This window comes from Erythrolamprus reginae, chromosome 2, assembly GCF_031021105.1.
Source record: "Erythrolamprus reginae isolate rEryReg1 chromosome 2, rEryReg1.hap1, whole genome shotgun sequence".
In the NCBI taxonomy this organism is placed as follows: Eukaryota; Metazoa; Chordata; class Lepidosauria; order Squamata; family Dipsadidae; genus Erythrolamprus; species Erythrolamprus reginae.
The window spans coordinates 333244541-333272490 of NC_091951.1; the positions used below are offsets into that span (position 1 = coordinate 333244541).

The following is a 27950-nucleotide window of genomic DNA, read 5'->3' on the forward strand; positions in this document are numbered from 1 at the left end:
CACAACAGCACACAACAGATTCAAGCTTAATATTAACCACTCCAAACTTGACTATAAAATATACGACTTTAGTAATCGAGTTGTCGAAGCGTGGAACTCATTACCGGACTCTGTAGTATCATCCCCTAACCCCCAACATTTTACCCTTAGACTATCCACGGTTGACCTCTCCAGATTCCTAAGAGGTCAGTAAGGGGCGTACATAAGTGCACTAGAGTGCCTTCCGTCCTCTGTCCTATAGTCTCCTATATCTCATATATCTTCTCTACTATATCCTCTATAACCTTCATTGTGTATTATTGTGTATTGGACAAAATAAAGAAATAAATAAAGTCCTAAAGTCACCAAGGCTCCACAGAGGCTTCTCCCTGCCTTTTCCGGTTAGTTTTGGAGGCTCGAGTTTGTAAATGGAAAATGGTTTATTATTTATTATTTATTTTATTTTATTACTTAGATTTGTATGCCGCCCCTCTCCGAAGACTCGGGGCGGCTCACAACATGTAAAAACAGTTCTTGAGAAGAGGCAAAAAAATCTTAAATACCTGGTTCTTATCTAGAAAAGTTCGTAAGTAGAGCCTTTCTTAGGTAGAGGTACCACTGTATTTGAAATACAAAGGAGCACACTACTTTTAAAGCAGGTTTGTATTTCTTCAACGCTCATTCAGTTTACATTTTTTCAAACTCATGCAGGGGAAAAAAAACTGCTTTAAAGTGCTGTTCTCTTGTGCATTTCTCAAAGCACTTATTCATGACTTCTAAAGCAAACCAACCCCTACTGTATAAACCTAATCTGTAAGTCTTGTCTTTTTCCTATTTTTTATGAAAAAGCAATTGGAATGCTGCCCAAAACTGGTAAATACAAGAAAAAATTGGGAGACTGAAGACTCTCAGTTGAGCATATGTATACATGTGAAATTTTACCTCCAGCTATTAATAAGAAAAAAGTTCTCCCTCACTGATAAAAAGTAAACAGCCTCTATAATACAGGGTTAAGTGTTATCACGAATTTTCAGGTAGGAATTATTGTAGGACATCTACAGCAAAAAATGCAGGAAAACATAGTCTTAGTCTTCGGTTTGACATAGTCAAACTAAGAAGGCATTTCAATCATTAAACTATTGGAAAGTTGAATGGATGATTTCTCAGTGTTCAGTTGATTTATGATTGAGTTTATTTTTCAAAAAGTGGGTTAAGAGAAGTTTCATTTTTTCCAGTGGGCTACTTTTCAAAGTAGCTTGGAGATAAATTGCTAGAGCCACTGGCTCTCTCTAACTCTGTATTGTATCTATCAGCAACTTCCTTTTTTAAATAAGAAAAGCCAAAAAAAATATTTTTGTAAAAATATTTAATACCAGCCAATAAGTGATTACAACATGATGCTACAGTAAATAACTTGATTAGAAAAGTAGCATAGTAACTGATTAAACTCCCGTATTATAAAGTCCACTTAATGTCCATCTTTTTTTCAAAGTTCTAATTCTGTACTCTAATTCTGCCAAGCTTTCTATTCCACTTCCTCTGTCGTTGGTGTACTTTCTTCTTTTTCTTTTTCAAACTCATTTTTGGTTCCGGCCTCACCAGTTCTATCTCCATTGGCTTTTCTTCAGCTGGTATTTCAAAAACTTCCTCGGTGGGATCTTTAGGAATGAGCGCTTGGTCTTCCTTGCTCTTCAATTTCTGTAACTCTTTCATGTTTTGCTTTTCTCTAAATTTAGCAACTAGAGCCAGTCTTAATTCCCGACGATGCTGTAATAATAAGAATAAAAGCAAATCAGTATGCATATTGTAAGGCAATGAAAAACATTAGAAAGCTGCAAATATCAAGTAAGACACCACCACCACCCCAGTCTAACTAATTTGAGGTTTTTCTATGGCAATTGAAAAAGCTCTGCAGATAGTTCAAATAGTTTTGTGCAACTGAACCAGAATATTCCAGGGGTAGGACCAGGGCCCCCAATGTGCAAAGAATATCTGGCATCAGTTTCTCCCCCTTGCCAGTTTCAGTTTCTAGAAATTTTATTAACTTGCATTGATTGATATTTCATCTTTTGTCCAGGAACTTGGGTAGTTTATATAAATTCCTTTTCTCTACAGTAATGATCCTGCGAGATAAGGATGAGTTGAGCGATGTATTGGCTGGCCCATAGCTACCCAATGGGTTCCATAGTTGAGGATAAATTTGAACTTACTTCTCCAGTTCTAATATCTAAAGAGATTGCATTACAATACTTTCAGGCATATTACCTGAAACCATAATATTATACAACTTATTGTATTATGCTGTGTCTGCTATATCAAATAATGAACATGAATGTCCACCAAAGGTGTAGACATTGAAATTACATCACACAATGCAACAAGATACTGAAGCCTGTGCACTGTTCCTAGTTAGTAGTTTCAATCTAAACTTATTTTGTAATTTTAGCAAAAGAGCCATTGTTAATAATAATAACAACAATAATAATATTAATAACAATAATAATAATAATAATTTATTAGATTTGTATGCCGCCCCTCTCCGAAGACTTGGGGTGGCTTACAACAATAATAAAAATATTATAGTGAAACAAATCTAATATTAAAAAAGAAGCATATAAAACCCTATCATATTTAAAAACCAAACAACACGTCATACATACCAAATATAAAATATAATTTTACAAGTAAATTTGTACAAATGTACACATTTTTAGTACATGCATTCTAATACATTTCTGTGCAAATTACTCTAAGTGCACAGAATATCAAGTGTTTAAAGAAAAATGTAACAAGCTAATCTGACCAGATTAATAATCAACGGAAATAGAATACTTGTTTCAATTATCTTGAGATTGACTCAAAGTAACTGTGAGCCAACAGCCAGCAGTTTAAAAAACTTTACTGAAGTTGATACAGCAGCTTGCAGATATAATGTATTTTAGATATATAACATGTAAAGTAATCATCGTCTCAGCATTCCAAATAACATCAGAGAAATAAATCGGAGTCTAAACCTTGGCCTTCTTCCAAGTTCCAATTTATTAACAGAGTCATGTGGTTACAAACTGTAATCAACCCAATACTAACTGTTCCTACAGTTCTCCACCTAGGTTAAGGTTCATCCCTTGTGCCCACACCCACAAGTTCATCACATGGACCACCTCGGTTTTCTCAACCTCCACAATCCTCCCCTGTACTTCCAGCTTGCCCTGAACAAAGGATGACCTTGAATCTTTGGAAAGAATTTGTTGTGGCTAGTGTTTTTCCCTCTCATGCAAACCCCCCCCCCCCCAATTCCCACAGTACTATTCTACTTGTGGCAGGCCAAAATCTCTAACTCAAAACAATGGATTCAGCCTGACACACTGCCTTTTAAATAAAGATTAAAGAAACCACCCAAGACGAACTATCGGGCAAGTGCAATAGTCATTAAGAGACAACTCAGCATGGTAGAATATTGGGGGGGGAAACAAAATACTGATATTTTTATTAATGGTTTGAGATTGGATAGCCATAGCTGCACAATCGCAAACCATTAATAGGGTAACCAGTCAAGTTGTAGTAAGTGAGAGACAGAATGATACTAGGTATGAAGACCCAAGTCCAGCATCAGCCAGGGAATCTTGCTGGAAGACCCTGGACTAATTACTCTCTCTCAACCCAATCTATAATGTACAGCATTTTATATTGGAGAAGGGAGTTGTGCTCCCTTCTCCTTCAGCATAAATCACTTCGAGTATTTATTTATTTTATTTTATTGGATTTGTATGCCACCCCTCTCTGAGGACTCGGGGTGGCTCACAGCATATACAAGAAACAATAAGCAATCCAATTAAATAATACATTAAAAAACAATCCTAAAAATTCTAATTTAAAAAACTTCTATTAACCATTCATTCGACAATCATACTAAAAAACATTCATTGGTCAGGGGGAAGATCTAGAAACCCCAGGCCTGGTGGGAAATATGAGTTTTTAAACTCTTTCGGAAGGCAAGGAGGGTGGGAGCAGTACGAATCTCTGGGGGGGAGGGGGGAGATGATTCCAGCTGATTTCTTAGGTACTTAGCTGAATACCTTAAAAAAAGGGCCAGAGTTATCAAAAAGAATATAGTATTACCATGTTTGGAGACTGGTAATGAGGGTTTTGATACAGGGTTTGTCCTCCAAAGCTTCCCTGGAAGATCTTGATTAGGTTAAGCACAAAACGAGGCCCAATCTCAACAAGAGCTCCATCTTCTTCTATGACCTGTAACAGAAACAAAACAATGGGATGTTCTGGCACTTGGAATCAAAGTATTTAGCACCATTTGATCCAATGTGTTAACATTTTACTCTGATTAGAACTTTGAAGCACCATGTAGATGCTTAATGTAGATGCTTAAATATCCTTTTCTACTATCTATTTTTACCAGGTTCTTCAACATCAGTAAACCCAAATCTTCCTGGTTTTATTATACAGGAGTTTAAAGACTTTTATAACCCAAACACATGAGATTTAATCCATCTTTTCTTGACCCAGAAAAAAGCCCTGAAAAGTACAAGGTCAGTGGAAAATTATCACTGGAAGAGAAAGCCATTGCTTGCAGCATGAAATTGAAATATGATTCAGTAACTATGTCACCATTATATATGGCTTGTCATTATATAAATCAGCTTGAGCAAGCTTTAAGTTCAAATTTTGTGTTTTCCTTCTGAACACTGCCACATCAACAATTGAATTTGTGTAAATGCACTTTCCAATATCTTATGAGATTTGACAGCATACAAATTTGATAAACAAAACAAATAAATTCCAAGCTCTGATTAATTACTATGTTTTTAAACAACAAAACAAAGAATTCTTATTTAATTCTTTCATTAGACTTCCAATTAAATTTCACAATTTGTCCCTGTACAGAATAACAAACTGGGGGGGGGGGGGGAGAGAAATCAGTTAATAATTTTATTTGTTTGTTGCATTTACTGTATATGCCGCTCACTCCAAATGGACTCTGAGCAGCTAAATTAATCTGAAGGAAAACAATTCTTCCAGTCCTGTTGGAATTGTGCAAAACAAAAAGCAAAAAATGAGAAGCAGATAAACTCAGAACTTGCTTAGGATGGATTTTACAATTACAGTGGTATCTCTACTTACGAACTTCATTCGTTCCATGACCAGGTTCTTAAGTAGAAAAGTTTGGAAGAAGAAGCAATTTTTCCCATAGGAATCAATGTAAAAGCAAATAATGTGTGTGATTGGGGAAACCACAGGGAGGGTAGGGTTCCTGTTTCCTCCCAGGAGATTCCTAGAGAGGCCCCATTGAGGCTTCTCTCCATGCCTTTCTGGCCCTGTTTCCTCCCAGGAGATTCCTAGAGAGGCCCCACAGAGGCTTCTCCATGCCTTTTCCGGTTACAGTTTCGGAGGCTCAGGTTTGTAAGTGGAAAATGGTTTTTGAGAAGAGGCAAAAAATCCTTGAATACCTGGTTCTTATCTAGAAAAGTTTGTAAGTAGCGGCATTCTTAGGTAGAGGTACCACTGTATTACTGTAATTCTATGCACCATTGTTACATATATGACTATCAAATTCAGATTCCTGGCTTTGTTGTTGACATCATCAGATGAATTTTATTGAAAGTTTTAATTAATATATATTATATATATATATATATATATATATATATATATATATATATATATATATATATATATATATATATATATATATATATAAAAATCATTCAAAGCTAATCTAGTGGAAGGGAAAAAAGCCATTTAACCTCTTATCGGTTGGAACTCAATGGTCCTGTTATTTTTCAGAGGCCAGAGGTCTAATGAGTTCCTGTCACTATTGTTGACTAGCGCCCATAAACAAAGCGGGAACTAACCTGATAATTTCGAAACCAGACCCTCTCATCTGTGATGGAGAATGTGAAAACGTGATCTACAAAAGGTTGACTCCTGGGATGATACTGTGGAGTACTAAAAATCTAGTCAAGAGAAATGACAGTATTAAGTCAATACAATTATGGTCCCAGAAGGATACCACAAAGATAACACATTTCATTTGCCTGGTCAATTTGTTGCTATTAAAATACTTCAAACACAAAATTGTTTATCATGAAGTCAGGCTGTAATTTCTTCCCCTGTTTTCATAATACAAAGATTGTCTACTTTCTGAAAGTTTGTTGAAGGCAACTTCAACATTAACTTCTGTCTTGGCACTCTTGGTTTCTACAGAGCAGTGCTTCCCAACCTTGGCAACTTGAAGATATCTGGACTTCAACTCCCAGAATTCCCCAGCCAGCATTTGCTGGCTGGGGAATTCTGGGAGTTGAAGTCTAGATATCTTCAAGTTGCCAAGGTTGGGAAATACTGCTACAGAGTATGATGTCAACTAGTACATATAATGGAGACATTGAAAAAATGAATTACAGCACACTTAGTTCAATTATGTTCACAGAAGTGGAGGGAAAATATGGAAAATCAAATCTCATCTGAATTCTTCAGGTCTTACTGTTGTATTTCTTGTGGACACAGTCTTGTGAAGGCTAATATTAATGTATAATGTGTAGTTCCTACTGAAGTAGGAGCACAAGTTATACCTACTACAAGTCTAATAAAACCTTGTTCCTCAAATAAGTATATAAAATCCGGATGAAAGGATTCTAAATCAAAAACACATCATTATAGAGGGAAGACTGCCCCTTAGGAATAAATAAATATACACAGACCTGAATAAATAGCTCTTTCAACAAAGCATAATGCGGTTTCTGGTCAAATATCTATGAAAGAAATAATAATGTTTAGGAATAAGGAGCAAAACATGAGAATGATAGACCGTAAAGTAGAATAGTCCCATAACTGCAAGTTTATTCTTACTGGATCGAAAGAAAGAATAGGTCGAGAACCTCTCAAACAGTTTCCAGTCATCTTCAACTCAGCCAATGTGTGAACTGTAATGATATTAAGTACAGTTAAGAATGTACTGCCTGTTATGTGGGGAAATTGTTTAAAAGAATAAAACAGTGTAGCAGCTGATCAATCTACAACAGGGGTTTTCAACCTTGGCAACTTTAAGACTTGTGAACTTACTTACTTACTTACTTACTTACTGGATTTATATGCCGCCCCTCTCCGTGGACTCGGGGCGGCTAACAACAGTGATAAAAACAGAATGTGAAAATCCAATAGTAAAGCAGCTAAAAACCCTTGTTATAAAACCAATCATACATACAAATATACCATGCATAAATTGTAGAAGCCTAGGGGGAAGAATATCTTAGTTCCCCCATGCCTGACGGCAGATATGGGTTTTGAGGAGCTTACGAAAGGCAAGGAGGGTGGGGGCTATTCTAATCTCTGGGGGGAGTTGGTTCCAGAGGGTCGGGGCCGCCGCAGAGAAGGCTCTTCCCCTGGGACCCGCCAAACGACATTGTTTAGTTGACGGGACCCGGAGAAGGCCCACTCTGTGGGGCCTAACTGGTCGCTGGGATTCGTGCGGCAGAAGGCGGTCCCTGAGATAATCTGGCCCAGTGCCATGAAGGGCTTTATAGGTCATAACCAACACTTTGAATTGTGACCGCAAAATGATCGGCAACCAATGCAGACTGCGGAGTGTTGGTGTGACATGGGCATATTTAGGGAAGCCCATGATTGCTCTTGCAGCTGCATTCTGCATGATCTGAAGTTTCCGAACACTTTTCAAAGGTAGCATTACAGTAGTCGAGCCTCGAGGTGATGAGGGCATGAGTGACTGTGAGCAATGACTCCCGATCCAGATAGGGCTGCAACTGGTGCACCAGGTGAACCTGGGCAAACGCCCCCCTCGCCACAGATGAAAGATGTTTCTCTAATGTGAGCTGTGGATCGAGGACGCCCAAGTTGCGGAGTGACTCCCCCCCAGGGTAATGGATGGACAGATGGAATTGTCCTTGGGAGGCAAAACCCACCGCCACTCCGTCTTATCAGGGTTGAATTTGAGTCTGTTTGAAGTCCACAAGTCTTAAAGTTGCCAAGATTGGAGACCCCTGATCTACAAGACTAATTTTTGCAAATGCCCAATGTAATTACCCTATTTTTTGTGGGTTGTTTGGAAGCAGTTAAAATATCATGATTGTATTAGAAAAGATTTCACTCAGTAGGTAGCTGTACTTACCATTTTGGACTAGAAACTTGGCTGATGGTCCATGGGGGACATTTGAAAGCCTAAAACAGTTATGGAAGATGGTTAGAAAAAAAAATTAGCCTTTCTTTGGTAATTGCAGTTCCTTAGTAATTGTCCCACGGTATAATGTTTTGAATATAACAGACAACACTTTTGATAAGAGATGCCTGAAAGTGCCTCAAATAGGCTCTTGCAGTTTTGCCATTGTTTTCAAATTGCCATTACAATGTTGTTTTGGCTTATTTTTGGAGTAGGAACATCCAAACCTCTAGGAAGGGATGGACTTGCAACTTTACAATTCCCAGAATTAGCATGGGAGTTAAAGTGCACAGGTCACATATTGTCTAGGTATCAATAATCGGAATATATAGGTAGAAGTGTTTCTCACCAAACGTAAAGATCTTGCTTCTTTTTGGCTTCAAAAAATATGCACTTATTGCAATTCTTCATTTCACAGACCTATGTAAAGTAAGAAAAACAATATTCAGACCAAAGAAGAGTGTTTCATTGTTTTTATCTAATATCTAGAATAAAAAAGGTTTTTATCACTTGTTTTATATAATCCTCAAGTTTGGAATTTATAATAAGGCCCAGTGGAAAGTTTAGACACAGCAAAAGGTAGAGTTAAATTCCCAGTCCACCAGGACAATCAATTAGTGAGTTGGAAAAGGCAGAACATTTATATAACTTACCTCATTAATGATAAATAGTTTGTCTTTCCTGTCCATTTTGGTATCTAAAACACAAAAACCATATTTTAAGTTTATAAACTTCAAGAATATAGAATTTTACAGATACAGTACTGAAGATTCCCTCAAAAATTAATATTCATAATAATTCTTTTGATACATTTAGTTTATAGTGATGCTTATTTCAAGTTTTTTAATGTATTTATTTCCTAGTATCTGCAAAATTGAAACATGTTTAATATTCACATATTGTTTAGCATAGCATCTGCTATTTACTTTTGTAAAGGGCAGGGGGGGAAAAGCTAGCTGGCTTTAAGAGGAGGCAACAATATGTATAATTATATAACTACTGATTCGCTCAGTTTTGTTCCAACTCCAGCATCTTTTCAGAAACTAATCATTCCTAGTGTACACATTTGTGCAGGTGTTTATAAATTAAAATAATAAGCATCTAACTAAAAAGACAGAGATGTAATACAAGTAAAATCAGAATCTACCTGCTTTAGAATGAGGCATTAATGTACGCAAATCCTTCATTAGATGCCTTGTCCGAAAATTTATTCCTCTGGAAGAAAAAATGAGGACCCTCTCTTTGTTCTTCCATTTACCCTGGAAAACAGAAGCATTGGCATGACCCAGTTAAGAAAAAACAAAATTAAACCATTTAACCAAAGCAGTGGTTTAATATACTAAGGATAAATTATTTCATGTAAAAGAAAACAGTGCAATATGACAAAGTATCTGGCAGAGGCTTTAAAATCTCAGATTAAAAAAAATGAACAATAATTAAGTATTGGTCACGCCCTGCACTTTGAAAATATGTGAAGTTCATGGTGACTGGGGAATTTTGGGAGTTGAAATCCACTCATCTTAAAGTTGAGAAACACTGCCCTAACCTTAGAAATACTTTTCAAAGCCAAAGTCCAAGACCCCTTAAGGAAGCCTGCAATCATATAAAAAATTATTCTTGCTACTAAAGGAGGATAATCACTAATCCCTCTACACAGTCCCCCAAGGCAGAACTATAGACAGAACTGCCTTGGCCAAAAACACCCTCCCAAAAGGTAGGATATAGGAGCATTAAAAGTCTTTCATTATATAGGTAGTCCTCGAGTTACAAACACAATTGAGCCCAAAATGTATGTTGCTAAGTGAAACATTTAACATTTGTCCCACTTTACGACTTTTCTTGACACAGTTGTTAGGTGAAGCAGTGCAGTTGTTGAGTCAGCAACCTGGTTATTAAGTGAACCTGGATCCCCCACTGACTTTGTTTGTCAGGGGGTTGCAAAAGATGATCACACAATTCAGGGATACTGCAACTGTCTAGAATAGAATAGAATAGAATAGAATAGAATAGAACAGAATTTCTTTATTGGCCAAGTGGGATTGAACACACAAGGAATTTGTCTTTGGTGCATATGCTCCCAATGGACATAAAAAGAAAAGGTACATTTGTCAACAATCATGAGGTACAACACTTAATGATTGTCACAGGGTACAAATAAACAATCAGGGAACAATCAATATTAATAAAATCTCAAGGATACAAGCAACAAATTAGTTAAACAGTCATAAGTGAGAGAAGATGGGTGATGGGAATAATGAGAAAAACTAGTAGTAATAGTAGTGCAGACTTAGTAAATAGTTTGACAGTGTTGAGGGAATTATTTGTTTAGCAGAGTGATGGCATTTGGGAAAAAATATTCTTGTGTCTAGTTGTCTTGGTGTGCTCTAGTTGTCTTGGTGTGCTCTATAGCGTCGTTTTGAGGGTAGGAGTTGAAACAGTTTATGTCCAGGATGTGATGGGTCAGTAAATATTTTTACAGCCCACTTTTTGACTCGTGCAGTATACAGGACCTCAATGGAAGGCAGGTTGGCAGCAATTGTTTTTTCTGCATTTCTGATTATCCTCTGAAGTCTGTGCAGAACCAAACCAGACAGTTATAGAGGTGTAGATGACAGACTCAATGACTCCTATGTAGGAATGAACCATGAACCATGTGCCAAGCCTCTGAATTTTGAACATATGACCACGGGGATGGTACAATCGTCGTATGTGTGAAAAGCAGTTGTAAGTCACTTTTTTCAGTGCCGTTGTCACTCCGAACAGTTACTAAATGAACTGTTGCAAGTCGAGGACTATCTGTAATGCCATTAAATTATTAACTCAAAGACCTTCCAGTTTCAGACGGGGTGGGGTGGGGTAGAGAGTTACAGCTCACCCACAAGATATCCTCCGCTCACTTCCAGCCTTGATAAAATTAATTCAAAGCTCAACTCATTCAAATATTATTCAATAACAAATATTAGACATTAGCACCAGATGGATCTATAGTTTCTCTGATAAACTGTACTCCATGAATAATCCTTGATGGAGAGAAATATGTAGTGGGGTACCACTAAGCTCCATCTTAGGCCCAGTACTCTTCAATATCTTCCTAAATGACTTAGATGAGAGAATAGAGGGGAAACTCATCAAATTTTCAGAAGATGGGGCTCAAATATTTCTCCAAAGCAGGAATGGTTGGAAACCAACCAAGGAGAGAAGCAACCTGGAATTAAGGAGAAACTTCCTCACAGTGAGTACAATTAATGAGTGAAATGGCTTGCATTCAGTTTTGGTCACCCCACTATATAAAAAAAGTTGAGACTGTAGAAAAAGTGCATAGGAGAGCAACCAGGATGAGGCTAAAACATATGAAGAGCGGTTGCAGAAACTGGGCATGGCTAGTCAAGAGAAGAGAAGGACCAGGGGAGACATGACAGCATTGTTCCAATATTTGAGGGGCTGCCACAGAGAGGAAGGGGTCAAGCTATTTTCCAAGGCACCTGAAGGCAAGACAAAGAATAATGAATGGAAGAGATCTCAACGAGAGATTCAACCTAGAAATAAGGAGGAACTTTTTGACAGCAATCAACCAATGGAACAGCTTGCCTTTGGAAGTTGTGGGAGCTTCATCACTGGAACCTTTCAAGAAGAGACTGGACTGTCATTTGTCCGAGATAGTGTAGGGCAATGGACTCAACCTGGGGGTCGGGACCCTTTTGGGGGGGCCAACGACCATTTCACAGGGGTCGCCTAAGGCCACAGGAAAAGACAAATTTCCAATGGTGTTAGGAACTAAAGCTTCTATTCTGGCACCTTGGAACATATTTTTATAATCCAACCAATCAGGCGGTTACAGTGGGGGTGCCCCTCTGATCTTCCTGCCAATCATCTTAAAGCTCTGTTGGGAGAATTGGTGCTAGATTTATGGTTGGGGGTCACCACAATATGAGGAACTGTATTAAGGGGTCGTGGCATTAGAAAGGTTGAAAACCACTGGCATAAGGTCTCTGGTTTGAGGATGGTGGTAGTGGTGTTTGGACTACATGACTTCCAAAATCCCTTCCAACTCTGTTAATCAAATCTAACCAGGCGTTGTGGGTTCTTCATCACTGGAGGTTTTTAATAAGAGTCTAGGGACAGTTACTTATCTAAAATGATATAGGTTCTCCTGCTTGAGCAGAGGGCCGGACTAGAAGACCTCCGAGATCCCTTTCCAGCTCACTTTATTCTATTCTATCTACTAAAGGGAAAAGCAGGCCTTCCGTTGTAACCAGCCCCACGTTTCCAGAGACAATTTGCACACACTCCGAGGTACAGCTGGCATTACCCGGCCGAGAAAGACTCGGGTGGTTCAACCTCGGGAAGGAAAAAGGGCGCAGAGGCATCCGCAGCCTCCGCTGCACAAACCCCCTCGTGGCATCCCATACCTGCGAGACCGGCGGAGGGATGTGGAATTCATCCTGGCTCGGCCCGGAGGACGGACCCGTCTCGGCCTCCTCGCTCTCCTTCCCTTCCAAAGCTCCCTTCGCGCGTTTTTTCTTCGGTCCGGCTGCGGTGGCTTTGCCGGCTCCACGCCGTCTCTTGGTCGCCGCCATTTTGCTTTCGGCCTCCCTTTTGACCGCTCTAGGATCTTTCAGGCGCGGCTGAAAGTACGATAGAGTTTTCAGCGCTGGGAATGCTGGGAAAGCTCGGCTCGTTTCCTGGGTGGAATGTACCGTATGTTTTATTGCTTCCCTAATGAATTTAATGTTACCATAGGCTTAACCCGGGTTACCTTTTTTTAAAAAAAGAATTGTTTATTTTTTGTTAAACTTTAAAAGCATTGCAATTAATTTTTTTTTTTTAAAAAAACGGATAGCTTCTGCGGCTCTATATAAAAAGCAATATCGTTTGCATTGCAAAGATACGAATAAATAGGGGAAAATAGGACAAGGATAGTGGGCAGACTGGTACGCTTTTGCACGCCCCTTACAGACCTCTTAGGAATGGGGTGAGGTCAACAGTAGATGGTCTAACGCAGGGGGCTCCGACCTTCACAACTTTAAGCCTGGAGGACTTCAACTCCCAGAATTACCCAGCCAGCTTTGCTGGAAGACTTCAATTCCCAGAATTCCCCATACCCCAGCCAGCTTTGCTGGAGGACTTTGCTGGAAGTCCTCCAGGCTTAAAGTTGCCAAGGTTTTAGGGCCCTGGTCTAAAGTTAACATTTTTTGGGTTTGGGGAAGAAACCAGAGTGGCAGGTAGAGCATTCCAAGCATTGATTGATTGGTTGATATTTATTTATTTGTCAAGCATGGTTAAGATAACAGATATAAGTATAAACATGATTATGAAACAGGAAATAGATACCAATAAATGGGGAAATTAAGACGGGGTGGTAGGTACATTGGTGCACTTATGCACAGCCCATATAGACCTCTTAGGAATAGGAAAGGAAAGGAAGAAGAGGAAAGGAAAGGAAGAAGAGAAAGGGAAGGGAAGGGAGGGAAGGGAAGGGACTACAGCTGCAGCTCTGGAATATGGGGCTGATTTTCCCAACATCAGCAAGCCACCGTCAAATAAGTTACAATTATTTTGTAATAATTGCATCACCTTTAATAATTTTGTTACAATTAAACAACCTTTAAAGATTTTGTTACGATTAAATAACATTTACCATTTTGTTATAATTAAATAAGCATTTATCATTCTGTTATGTTAAATAGGTGCATTTCATATTTTAACTTCTCTGGTCATTTAAGTTCTCTGATCATTATTTTACAAATGTATTTATCTTTTAAAAAATCATATAAGTAGCCTGCGGGACTTAAAATTATGAATTTGGTGGTTCGCAGGATTTAAAAGTATGACCTTGGTGGTCCCTGAGGCCCAAAAGATTGGGGACCCTGCTGTACAGAGTCTTAGAATATAGTATAATTACTGCTTCAAAAGAATCTTAGACTACAGTGATACCTCGTCTTACAAACCCCTCGTCATACAAACTTTTCGAGATACAAACCCGGAGTTTAAGATTTTTTTGCCTCTTCTTCCAAACTATTTTCACCTTACAAACCCAAGCCGCCAACATTTGGATGCCCCGCCTCTGGACTTCTGTTGCCAGCGAAGCACCCCTTTTTGCGCTGCTGGGATTCCCCTGAGGCTCCCCTCCATGGGAAACACCACCCCGGGACTTCCGTGTTTTTGCGATGCTTGCAAGGGAATCCCAGCAGCGCAAAAACGGGCACATCACTGGCAACGGAAGTCCAGAGGTGGGGTTTCTCAGTGAGGGGAGCCTCAGCGAAATCGCAGCATTGCAAAAACACGGAAGCCCGGAGGTGGGGTTTCGAGGACTTCCGTGTTTTTGTGATGCTGCAATTTCGCTGAGCCTCCCCTCGCTGGAAACCCCACCTCCAGATTTCCGTTGCCAGCGAAGCACCTGTTTTTGCGCTGCTGGGATTCCCCTGCAGCATCGCAAAAACACGGAAGTCCGGAGGTGAGGTTTCCCGTGGAGGGGAGCCTCAGGGGAATCCCAGCAGCGCAAAAACGGGCGCTTCGGCTGGCAAAAGGGATGAGTTTTGAGCTTGCACGCATTAATCGCTTTTCCATTGATCCCTATGGGAAACATTGTTTCATCTTACAAACTTTTTACCTTACAAACCTCATCCCGGAACCAATTAAGTTCCTAAGATGAGATATCATTGTAATATAATTGTTGCTTAAAAACAAGTATGTTGCATGGAGTCATATCTGTTTCAGCTGTGTTTGGCTTTTTTACAGATTCTTTCTTTGGCTCTCCCAGGAGGGCTTTGGGGGTGCCTTGCAGCCATGTCCTTCTCAACCCAGCCCGAAACAGGCAAAGAGAAGAGTGTTCTGGTAGCAACTCTTGATAATGTCAGAAACCTCTCCAATATTTTGAAAGCCATTCATTTCAGAGACCACTCTACTTGCTTCGCTACATCAAATGGACTCAAAGTCACGGTGGAAAATGCAAAGTCTTTGCAAGCCAATGCTTTTATTCAGGTTAGAGTTAGACCATAGGATTTCTTTTCTACAGATTTACTGTTCTGCCAGCGTGTCTCAACCGCCCGTAATTACAGGGCAATTAGTCCAGGAAGACACACACCACACAATAAAAGGAAAACCCAAAAGTTTTTATAAACAGAAAAACAGAAACAGCTCCCTTTTTAAATGTCAAAGGGATTTTCTGGTACACACAAGGCACAGGTGAAATGCAGTCCAATTGCTCACCCAATAACTGGGAAATTGAGTCCAATTCTAAAGACCAGAGAGTCCACACACACAATCCTGAAGAGCAAAAATCACGATCTTGATGAAACAATGAATCAGATAAACTGCCATGAGGCTAAAACACCAGGCTGCACTTTTATCTGTAGCACTAATTACAGCAGCTCCACCCAACCACAGGTGGCCTCATTTTCTCTTGTAATAATCCTTCAGTTGTTGTCTCCTATGCATCACTCTACGCACGCGTGGATGTGTCATTAATTCTTGTTCAGAATCCAGGGATGATACAGATGACGATCTCCTCCTGGGCTGTCTGCCAAACTCCCCTCTTCCCTGTCACTCACGCTTCCTTGGTCAGAGGAGATTTGTCGGCAGATTCTACTGGGAGCAAAACAGGCCTGCGGCATGTGGATGTCTCTCCCACATTCACCTTCACATTCCTTGGGGCAGGAGCTGGGCCAGAGCTAACACTTACGAAGAATTTTAGTTCAACTAAAAAAAATGGATATGTGTGTGTGAGACAACCCATATAAGACTTCCAAAAGAAATGACATGTTCTAACAAATGAAAACAATCCTGCTGTAATATCTCCGCATATCTTATTTCCAGCAGAGGGAACTCTTTAAGCTATTTTGAAGTGGTTGAACCATGGAATCTGTTGTAATATACACACATTTAATAACAGAAGTTGTAATTTATAGTAGTTTTTGTATATATGCAAGAGAGGATATTTTGAAAATAAATAGTTGTTCTAGACCTGCTGTGTGTGACATTGTAGCAGCATTTGTACTAAACTTTCTTTAATAGAAACATAGAAGACTGACGGCAGAAAAAGACCTCATGGTCCATCTAGTCTGCCCTTATACTATTTCCTGTATTTTATCTTACAATGGATATATGTTTATCCCAGGCATGTTTAAATTCAGTTACTGTGGATTTACCAACCACGTCTGCTGGAAGTTTGTTCCAAGGATCTACTACTCTTTCAGCAAAATAATATTTTCTCATGTTGCCTGTGATCTTTCCCCCAACTAACTTCAGATTGTGTCCCCTTGTTCTTGTGTTCACTTTCCTATTAAAAACACTTCCCTGCTGAACCTTATTTAACCCTTTAACATATTTAAATGTTTCGATCATGTCCCCCCTTTTCCTTCTGTCCTCCAGACTATAGAGATTGAGTTCATTGTCTTTCCTGATTCATTTTATGCTTAAGACCTTCCACCATTCTTGTAGCCCGTCTTTGGACCCGTTCAATTTTGTCAATATCTTTTTGTAGGTGAGGTCTCCAGAACTGAACACAGTACTCCAAATGTGGTCTCACCAGCGCTCTATATAAGGGGATCACAATCTCCCTCTTCCCGCTTGTTATACCTATAGCTATGCAGCCAAGCATCCTACTTGCTTTTCCAACCGCCCGACCACACTGCTCACCCATTTTGAGACTGTCAGAAATCACTACCCCTAAATCCCTCTCTTCTGAAGTTTTTGCTAACACAGAACTGCCAATACAATGCTCAGATTGAGGATTCCTTTTCCCCAAGTGCATTATTTTACATTTGGAAACATTAAACTGCAGTTTCCATTGCTTTGACCATTTATCTAGTAAAGCTAAATCATTTACCATATTACAGACCCCTCCAGGAATATCAACCCTATTGCACACTTTAGAGTCATCGGCAAATAGGCAAACCTTCCCTACCAAACCTTCCCCTATGTCACTCACAAACATATTAAAAAGAACAGGACCCAGAACAGACCCTTGTGGCACACCGCTTGTAACCTGTCTCTGCTCAGAATATTCACCATTAACAATAACTCTCTGATGTCTATGCTTCAGCCAGCTTGAAATCCACTGAACTATCCAGGGATTAAGTCCAATCTTCACTAATTTATCTATCAGCTCTTTATGTGGAACCGTATCAAAGGCTTTGCTGAAGTCCAGATAGGCAATATCCACAGCACCACCTTGATCCAACACCTTTGTGACATAGTCAAAGAAATCAATGAGATTAGTCTGACATGATTTGCCTTCAGTAAAGCCATGCTGATTTGGGTCCAATAAGTTATTGTTTTTTAGGTGCTGATTTATCCTCTTTTTGAGTAGAGTCTCCATCATTTTAACTATAACTGATGTCAAGCTAATCATCACAGCCTTGCTCCTGTGTCTTATTGAAAATTATCAGTTCCACATGCTGTTTCTCTGTTTGATCTATCTCTTAATAAACAGCACCGGATTGCACTTTTTATATTAATTATGGTTTCTGGATTTGTTAATTTACAGGCTGCAGTTTTCCAAGAATTTGTAGTGCGGGAGGAATCTGTGACGTTCAGAATCAATCTGTCTGTGCTTTTGGACTGTTTGACCATCTTTGGAACAAATTCTTTGCCAGGTATTGTGTGAGTTTATGTTGTACTGAATGATACCAACTTGTTTCTTAGGAGTGTATGAAAATTATCCTGAATTGTGAATTATTGAAGATGCCTTATATTTGCCCATAACAATATGTTTAATATCTACTTCCAAAATTCTACTGATTTTATTGATTGATTGGATTTATATGCCGCCCTTCTCCGTGGACTCGGGGCGGCTAACAACAGTGATAAAAACAGTATGTAGCAATCCAATAATAAAACAACTAAAAAACCCTTATTATAAAAACCAGACATACATACAGACATACCATGCATAAATTGTAGAGGCCCAGGGGGAAAGGATATCTCAATTCCCCCGTGCCTGACGGCAGAGGTGGGTTTTAAGGAGCTTACGAAAGGCGAGGAGGGTGGGGGCAATTCTGATCTCTGGGGGGAGTTGGTTCCAGAGGGCCGGGGCCGCCACAGAGAAGGCTCTTCTCCTGGGTCCCGCCAAACGACATTGTTTAGCTGATGGGACCCGGAGAAGGCCCACTCTGTGGGACCTAATCGGTCGTTGGGATTCGTGTGGCAGAAGGCGGTCCCGGAGATAATCTGGTCCGGTGCCATGAAGGGCTTTATAGGTCATAACCAACACTTTGAATTGTGACCGGAAACTGATCGGCAACCGATGGATTGATCAGGAAGGAATGTGGTCATTTTGCAGTGCAGTTTGCCTTATTGCCTGATGCATGAAACCAACAAGGTGACTTTGGGCCAGTCACATATACTCAGTTCTAAGAATCAGGCAGTGTCAAGGCACTTCTGAAAAACCTTACCAAGAAAATTGTAGAGACCTTCTAGGCAGCCTATAACAGTCAAAAGCAGTGATGGGCACCTACAGCTATGCTCATGTGCGCAGAACCGGTAGAAAAATTTGGTCAGGTACGGAGAACCAGTAGAAAAATTTTGAATTTTTTTCTTTTTTCCCCTTTTGGGCTCTGGGTATGTTTTTCCTAGCACAGTAAATGAGTTTGAATGTATATAATGTTAGAAGAGCTGTGCGTGCGTGCATGTGTGTACATACACATACAGTTTATATAGTAGATAATGTATATTTTGTGTGCCTGTGTGTAATATGTATGTACACATATGGCATATATATATAGAAGTAAATAGTATAATTTAGATGTTCAGTAATAGTAAATAGATAGGGAAATTGTATCTGTTTGAGGCGAGGAGAAGCCCCTAACCCAAACCCTTGAAGTGAGTTACATTAAGTTGGCCACTTTTAAGCCAGTCATGTGACCTTTAAGCCACACCCCGGTCACATGATTTTCAAGCCACTCCCACCTGGTCACATGGCAGGCAAGCCACACTCACACAATAAGCCACGCCCATAGTGTGGTAGTAAAAATTTTTGCAGCCTGTCACTGGTCAAAAGTGACTTGAAGGCATAAAAGTTTGTAAAAGAGTAAAAAGCAGAAAGATGTTTTGGAGGACTAACAGCCCACTTGCACAGCTGTTGCCAAACCCTGCTTTTTTCCAAGGCCATGCTGTAGTTACAAATACCAGCCACACAATCCTGCCAACTACTCAAGACTCACTCACTCACTCACTCATTTATTTATTTATTTATTTATTGGATTTGTATGCCGCCCCTCTCCGCAGACTTGGGGCGGCTAACAACAATGATAAAAAATAACATGTAACAATGCAATTTAATAAAAAAACTAAAAACCCTTATTATAAAAACCAAACATACACACAAACATACCATACATAACTTGTAATGGCCTAGGGGAAGGAATATCCTAACTCCCCCATGCCTGGCGACAAAGGTGGGTCTTGAGTAATTTGCGAAAGACAAGGAGGGTGGGGGCCGTTCTAATCTCTGGGGGGAGTTGATTCCAGAGGGCCGGGGCCGCCACAGAGAAGGCTGTTCCCCTGGGGCCCGCCAAACGACATTGTTTGGTCGACGGGACCCGGAGAAGGCCAACTCTGTGAGACCTTATCAGCTCCTGGGATTTGTGCGGTAGAAGGCGGTTCCGGATGTATTCTGGCTCAATGACATGTAGGGCTTTAAAGGTCATTACCAACACGGAAATTGATCGGCAGCCAGTGCAGGCCGCGGAGTGTTGCAGAAACATGGGCGAATCTAAGAAGCCCCACGATGGCTCTCGCAGCCGCATTCTGCATGATCTGAAGTTTCCGAACACTTTTCAAAGGTAGCCCCATGTAGAGAGCGTTACAGTAGTCGAGCCTTGAGGTGATGAAGGCATGAGTGACTGTGAGCAATGACTCCCTGTCCAAATAGGGCCGCAACTGGTGCACCAGGTGAACCTGGGCAAACGCCCCCCTCGCCACAGCTGAAAGATGACTTATACCAACAGGCATGGGCGAATTGAGACACCTTTCCCCCAGGCTTTTTTTATACTTTGTTTTATGTTTGGTATGAATGTGCTGTTTGGTTTTTTAAATAATGATAGGTTTTTATATGTTTTTTAATATTAGATTTGTTCCACTACTATATTGTTTTTATTACTGTTGTGAGCCGCCCCGAGTCTTCAGAGAGGGGCGGCATACAAATCTAATAAATAATAATAATAATAATAATAATAATAATAATAATAATAATAATGATAATATATCTCAAGATCTCCTGCAACATTGTACTTATTCAGGACTTCAATCTTGGTCTGTGGCTGGGTGGTTGGGCTATACATCTTCTGCAAAACGCTACTCTTAACAATTTTTGCTTTAAATCCAAACACTGCCCAGCTTTACTGAATAGGAATAGTTGCAATATTATAATAGGGTGTTTTTTCTCCCTCCATTTCAGGAACTCAAACAGCCCTTCGGATGTGTTATCAGGGATATGGCTACCCTCTAACCCTCTACCTGGAGGAAGGAGGGGTGGTGACTGAATGTAAAATCAACACTCAAGAACCTGAAGAGATTCTCGATTTTGACTTCTGCAGTACTAATGTTGTAAATAAAATTATCCTGCAATCAGAGGGGCTCCGAGAAGCGTTTTCCGAACTAGATATGACCAGTAAAGTGCTGCAGATTACAATGTCCCCAGACAAACCTTATTTCAGGTAGTAAAAATAACACAGGTGTACAAAAAAATATCTTTTTTGTTTTAAATAATCTTTGTTGAATATATACATTAAAAAAAATGCAATATACACCAAGTACAAGGTCAACTGCGATGATTACACAATTTTTAAAAATACACTACACTATATGGAAGAAGGATAATTTTTTTTTTGTATTCATCACACTTAACCTTGTACTTTTCTGAATCATTTTTTTGTTTTGATTTCAAAAATGTATATAGTTTTTCTGTAGCCGGTATAGTTTCCACAGAGCAGCATCGTATAGGAAATATACTGGTGACATTAAGTAAACAGTAATCTACATATCAGAAATAACGTAATAACAAAAATGTTTCTGTATCGACACTTCATGGGATAGAGCAAAACTAAGCATATTTTTGGAATCAGTGCATCAAATTCCATAAAACAGACATATTTTGCTCCTTAAATCCTAGTAATGGGGTTCTTTTTAAATCTTTTTAAATATTTTAAATTTATTTGGATTTGTCATGATTTGTTGTATTTTGCTGTGAGCCGCCCCGAGTCTGCGGAGAGGGGCGGCATACAAATCTAAATAATAAAATAATTAAAATAAAATAAAAAAATAATCCCAAAATGAAAATCAAGTTCAGTAGTAGCCATTCATCTTCCTTTCTCTTAGTACCCCTTTGCAACAGTTGGACAAAAATATTTAGTATTTTCAGACTTTGATGCTAGGCATAATTTTTCAATAATTTGTAGAATGTTAACAACGAATTCTGAATTAGATTTGCTCAATTTTGTCATATATTGTGTTTATGTATGCAATATTGCTATTTTTATTACTCCGTCTTTTCTTCTTAAGATTATCTACTTTTGGGAATGCTGGAAGCACTCACCTGGATTACCCCAAAGATTCTGACCTTATTGAAGCTTTTCATTGTAATGAAACACAAACAAACAGGTGAGCTACCCAATGCATTATTTACCTTCCAAGTATTAGCAGAGACCATTTGTATCATGCAAGTTTTAATATTTATTTATCCTAGACTGCATATCCCTGGCCAGAAAGGTAAACAATATCACTTAATTGAAATTTTTGTAGCGGGATTGGTTATTGTTTTTGGTGTTGAATGCCAGCCATGTTATCCTGCACAGTCAAAACATTTTTAAAAAAGCCCCAAATCAGAAATGATATTAAGAAATCTAGCAGTACTATGAGATTTTGGATATTTGGGGAGCAGGGGGGGGGGGGGGGAGGAATATATGCATCTCAGGATTGATCTGTGGAGCCTTGGTGCTCTCTGAACATTTCATTACCCAACTAGGTAATACCATTAGTGAGAATGATATGGGTTTTGCTCCCTGTTTATATACAGTAGGTTGTCCAGCCAGTTTTGGTTGGGAGTGTGGTTTTCTGTGGGAGTTCAGTTACATTTCGCATGCTGGCTGGGGAATTCTGGGAGTTGAAGTTCACACATCTTCAAGTTGCTATGATCGAGAAACACTGTGTTACAGGGAAACCACAAAACCAGATAGGTGTTGTTGTGAGGGGTTCACGTCCGGCTCAGCTTTCCACGGATTTTGAGGACCAGGAGATGGATGAGTACTGGCATCGCAGGCCAGTGTTATCTGAGTCCGAGAGTGAGAGTGAAGCAGAGTCAGGGACTGAGGAACCACCAGAGACTGTAGCACCCCCAGTTATGGGTTTGAGTGAGTCAGAGGACGATGGGGATTTAGAGGAGGAGGACCCCCTGTTAGATGCAAGGGTCAGGAGAACGTGGTCTAGACCAGTGTTTTTCAACCAGTGTGCCGTGGCACACTAGTGTGCCGCGAGACATGGTCAGGTGTGCTGCGAAGAAGGAAGCTCCGGTTCTGGTCTCACAACTTTTTGCTGAGAGAGAGAAAGAGAGTGAGAGAGAGAGAGAAAGAGTGAGAGAAAGAGAGAGAGAGAAAGAGTGTGAGAGAGAAAGAAAGAGAGAGAGAGAAAGAGAGAGAGAGAAAGGAAGAGAGAGAGAGAAAGAGAGAAAGAAAGAAAGAAAGCAAGAGTGAGAAAGCAAGCAAGCAAGAGAGAGAGAAAGAGATAGCAAGAAAGCAAGAGAGAGAGAGAGAGAGAAATGAGCAAAGAGGGGAGGAAAAAAGAGAAATGAGAAAATGATTGAGACAGAGAATGAGATGAAAGAGAGAGAAACAAAAGAGAGAGAGAGAGAAGGGACTCTTGATTTAAAGCATATGATAAAAAGCACCCAAAAAGTAAGAGAGAAACCCCCCCAGCCCTCACCTATTTTTGGAAATGGTTCAAGAGTATATATACACACACACACACAAGAGGGGGAGGAGACAGGGATGTAAAAAGAGAGGAGAGTGTTTTAGAGTGTCGTTTTGTGTCCTTTTGGTTGGTGGTGTGCCCCAGGATTTTGTAAATGTAAAAAATGTGCCGCGGCTGAAAAAAGGTTGAAAATCACTGGTCTAGACATTAATATCTGAAAAGAAGGGGGGTGGCACTACTAGATCAATGGGACACTTGGCCACGCCTTGCCAGTATATAAGGGACTTTCTAAGGGCAAGTGAGTGTGGCGAACAACATTCCTCATCATTGCTGCTGAAGAATCGAAGCTGAGAGGACTTTCTGAATTCAAATCCTTTTCCTTCATGCCTATGTTATGCTTTGCAAAGTTTTCCTGAATTGTAAGTTTTATCCAAGCTGCCAGAAACACTTCAAGGACTAAGATTTTTAGCTCTCTGGCTCGCAGCCCGGGATTTCTTATCTCCAGCTCATTAGAGACCAAACTGCTGCCAGCATGAAATTCCTTAGAATTAACCTGTGGATCGCATGGTTTGTTTTACCAATAGATTTTGCCTATGATCAAATTTTGAAAAGCGTGTGTGGCTCTTTATTTCTGATCATTGCCCCGTCCAGACAGAACAGGTGTGACCTTCCAGGGTGAAGTTGTGTGAATGTGCTAATCACATTGCCGCTCCGAGATGAAGGTTCTGGAGAGATACAGGTGGAGGCCTCTGCAGTGCCTATGGAACCCACAACTAGGGCCTTGTCTGGGTCAGATGAGGAAGGGGTCATTAATGATCCAATCCTGAATGTGCGTGTGCGAAGGATTAGGAGGAAACAGGAACAGTTTTGCAGACGCAGGAGGAGGTCTTGATCACAGCTGAGAGTCATAGAGAATTCTGCCGCATGCATAAAAGGGGAGGTTTGTGGGAATGTTCTTTGCAGGAGTTATCGTTCGTGGTTTAACAGAGAAAAAGAAACAGATCCAGAGTTTTTCTCTAAATCAACATCCCTGCATACTTGGAGAAACTCCACCTTTGGACAATTGTTTTATGAAAGACTGTAGCTATTGCAAAAAAGAGTGAGTACCCTTGCTTCAGCCCAGTTCAGAGACATTATTTACAAACCTTTGAGGGTGGGTGGGTGGACATTTGTTATCGGCCTTGAAGATAACTCAGACTCTTTGGCAGTAAACAGACATTCTTTTGGCATAATTGCAACTCTCAGCCAATTTGTTAAGGAAATATATTTTGGTGTTTCTGAAACTATAGTCTGTGTATTTGATTTTGACCTTAATCCGCAGTCTGCATTGGTTGCCGATCGGTTTCCGGTCACAATTCAAAGTGTTGGTTATGACCTATAAAGCCCTTCATAGCATCGGACCAGAATACCTCTGGGACCGCTTTCTGCCGCACAAATCCCAGCGACCAGTTAGGTCCCACAGAGTTGGCCTTCTCCGGGTCCCGTCGACTAAACAAGGCCGTTTGGCAGGACCCAGGGGAAGAGCCTTCTCTGTGGAGGCCCCGGCTCTCTGGAACCAACTCCCCCCAGATATCAGAGTTGCCCCCACCCTCGTTGCCTTTCGTAAGCTCCTTAAAACCCACCTCTGTCGTCAGGCAGAGATATTCCCTTCCCCCTAGGCTTAGAAAAAAATTATGCATGGTATGTCTGTATGTATGATTGGTCTCTTAAATTGGGGTTTCTTTTTAAAATTAACTTAAATATTAGATTTGTTTATATTGTTTTATTACTGTTGTTAGCCGCCCCGAGTCTGCGGAGAGGGGCAGCATACAAATTTGATTATTAAATAAATAAATAAATGAATTAATCACTGCTCAGCTGTCACGCCAGGCAGAACAGGGGAAAGGATTTTACCACCCCCCCAAAAAAATACTATTTGTGTAAGGTTGGGTTTGCTGGCAGTCACTTTACACCTAGTTTATACTTGAATTATACCTTTCTTTTTCACAGATACAAGATATCATTACTCAAGCCATCAATTAAAGCATTAGCTCTGTCTTGCAAGGTATCCATTCGGACAGATAACCAAGGTTTTCTTTCATTGCAATATATGATCAGGAACGAAGATGGAGATATATGCTTTGTGGAATATTACTGTTGTCCCGATGAGGAGGTGGCAGAAGCAGAACTATAGCTATAATGAAAACGCAACTGAGAAAACTGTTTAGTTCAAGGGCTGTCAGGAACAAGAAGAACCCAACTGCAAGGCCAGAGATGAGAACATTCCCGAGCCACACCTGGTATTAGGGGAATTGGGAGAGGTAGTTAAATGAAGATGACAAAAAAATGCAGATGGAGACAACAACATGCTTTGAAAAAGTTGCTGTAAATACCCGTGGAGTTATGTGTGTAATACGGAGGGTCAGGTTCTAGAATGAGAATACAGTAGTACCCCTAGATACGAGCATAATTCGTTCCAGAAGGGAGCTTGTATGTCAAGGCAACTCGTATCTGGAACAAATCGCTTTAGACGTTGTTTTTCCCCTCCGAGATAACCAAAAGCAAGGATTCTTGCGCCACCTAGTGGACGCTCGGCTCGTATCCCGAATTTCAGCTCGGAACTAGAACAGAAATGTCTCTCCCCTCGTGGCTCGTATCTTGAAATACTCGCATGTAGAGCAGCTCGTATCTAGAGGTACTACTGTATTATTTTTCCAGACAAAGGTTTTGCTTTGCCTCCAAAAGGAGGGCAGAGTAAAGCCAAAAGTATTTTCATTTAAGTTATCGGAAAATAAAAATGAGAAGGGACATTTGTAACAGTGGGGCTTACCTTCCCATTGTACAAGCTTGAAATGAGCCTGTGAAACAGAGCTGAAAGGAGCCACTAATTCATTTCTGGCAGAAGATAATGGCAAAACAACAAAACTATGTTGTATCACATACTTTGTATATTTGAATCCAGAAAGTATGACGAATTCTGAATGGATATATTTCCCATTTTGTATACCACAAAATACATTTTCAGAAATAACTTTAAATGTCGTTATTTATTTATTTTTTATTTTTTTGTCAAAGTAACGGGCAATCTTGTCTCCATTTTCTTGATTATGTACTAGGGACCACTCCCTACTTTCAGGCTGCCTCTCTATCCAAGCAAACAGAAGAAAGAAATTAGCACCACCGTTTAGAACCTAGGAGAAACTCAACATTTTACTTTTAAAAGGTCATCAATATGCTTGAGAAATGATTCAGTGGGGTGAGGAGGCGAGGCGGAATTGGATGAAAAATGAAAGGGGCAGGATAATTTATATAATCTCTCCTTCCTCTGAAGCTACTTTTGTCTTTTCTCATGATGGTTCAGTTGGAATGTACAAAAGACCAGACAAGAGAGGGGCGGCATACAAATCCAATAAATAAATAAATTGGGGACAGAAAATACTTCTCCCTCCCCCAGCAGAAAAAGGATGATGGAAATCCATTAACTAATTTAAAGAGATGATTCTAAAATTCAGTTAGGTGCTAAGTGTCATTGCAAGAATAAATGTAGACAAAATATACCCGTAAACTCCTTAAAACCCACTTCTGTTGTCAGGCTTGGGGGAACTAAGACATCCCCCTATTGCCTATGTAACTTTGTGCATGATATGACTGTGGGTGTGTATGTCTACGGAGAGGGGTGGCATACAAATCCAATTTTAAAAAATAAAAAATAATAATAATAATAATAATTTTATCTATTGGGGTTTTTTTAAGACTTTGTAATGTAAAACTGTTATTTTAGATTTTAATTATTAGATTTGTTACCATGTATTGTTTTATTACTGTTGTGAGCCGCTCCGAGTCTATGGAGAGGGCGGCATACAAATCTAATTAATAATAATAATAATAATAATAATAATAATAATAATAATAATAACAACAACTATTAGTCATCCTTTCTTCTGGTCACCAACCACCTCTGGAGATCAGTACTACCATTGAAACCCCAAACTTAGTTGACAGGACTTTCAGTGTATAGAGAAGCTGATGTGCCTACTTTGGCCAAAGAAATGACCAAATAGGGAATCTACCTTGGCATGGGTATGTAGTAAAAAAATTGGTGAGTTGAAATCCACGTATCTTCAAACGTTTCATAGGGAACTTACAAATCAAGATATTTGTATCCTTTCATAGTAAAGTTGTGTGAGTATGCTGATCCCACTTGGCTGAGCTTCTGCAATAAATTAAATCCAAACTAAATGACCTGCATTATGGTGTGTGGCACAGGTGTGTCAAACTCAAGGCCTGCGGGCTTAGATCGGACTCACATGGCTGCCCTGGAAACAGCGAAGGACTGGTCCTTGGTGCCTTGGCCAGCAAAAACAGCTGGGGAGGGCCGCTGGCAGCCCTCCCAAGCTCAATTTTCATTGGCAGAGGGTTGCAGGAGGTGGGCGCAGCCATAGGAAGAGCCCTGCTGAATCGGACCAAAGCCTATCGAGTCCAGCATTCTGTGTCACACAGTGGCCTACCAATTGTCCATGGGGATCTTGAGCAGAAAGAGAAGGCAAAGCCCTCCATTTCCCTTGACCCTCAACAAATGGTACCCAAGGGAATCCTGCCTGCTTCAATCAACATAGAGGCGGCACTTAGACATCCGTTCCAATAACCGATACACAAAATTACAGCTTGGGAGCCCGTTTTCGCTAGTGGAATGCTCTGGGCTGCCACAGCTGCTTCCCGCATGAGTGACATTGAGCTGTCTCACCCTGGCCCCGCAAGGTCAAACGCAACTCTGGTGCAGCCCTCAATGAAATAGAGTTTGACACCCCTTGTGTAGCACAATGGATAAACCAATTCATGAAGGAAGAGTTAAAATCAGGAGTCTCTCACTCCCTCCACCTTTGTAAAGGTAAAGTTTAACCAC

At 40.1% G+C, this 27950-nt stretch overlaps 2 protein-coding genes across 3 annotated transcripts; one reads left to right on the top strand and one right to left on the bottom strand.

Moving 5' to 3' along the window:
• Window positions 1–1330: 1330 nt before the first annotated feature.
• On the bottom strand, window positions 1331–12836 carry BRIX1 (biogenesis of ribosomes BRX1). Its single transcript, XM_070743477.1, has 10 exons — window positions 12574–12836; window positions 9312–9423; window positions 8818–8861; window positions 8514–8584; window positions 8117–8166; window positions 6841–6914; window positions 6693–6743; window positions 5847–5948; window positions 4099–4227; window positions 1331–1746 (listed from the first exon to the last, which is right to left on the bottom strand). Exons 1-10 carry the CDS (start codon window positions 12739–12741, stop codon window positions 1474–1476), a joined length of 1074 nt encoding a protein of 357 aa, XP_070599578.1. The 5' UTR covers window positions 12742–12836; the 3' UTR covers window positions 1331–1473.
• RAD1 (RAD1 checkpoint DNA exonuclease) lies at window positions 12679–26085 on the top strand. Of its 2 annotated transcripts, none has more exons than XM_070743475.1 (6): window positions 12679–12857; window positions 14903–15145; window positions 17652–17760; window positions 20562–20820; window positions 21665–21763; window positions 25058–26085. In XM_070743475.1, the coding sequence occupies exons 1-6, from the start codon at window positions 12822–12824 to the stop codon at window positions 25239–25241; spliced, it is 930 nt and encodes a 309-aa protein (XP_070599576.1). In that variant the 5' UTR covers window positions 12679–12821; the 3' UTR covers window positions 25242–26085. The 2 variants fall into 2 exon arrangements, with proteins under 2 accessions (XP_070599576.1, XP_070599577.1); XM_070743476.1 differs by having other exon boundaries at window positions 12796–12862.
• The last annotated feature ends 1865 nt before the right edge of the window (window positions 26086–27950 follow it).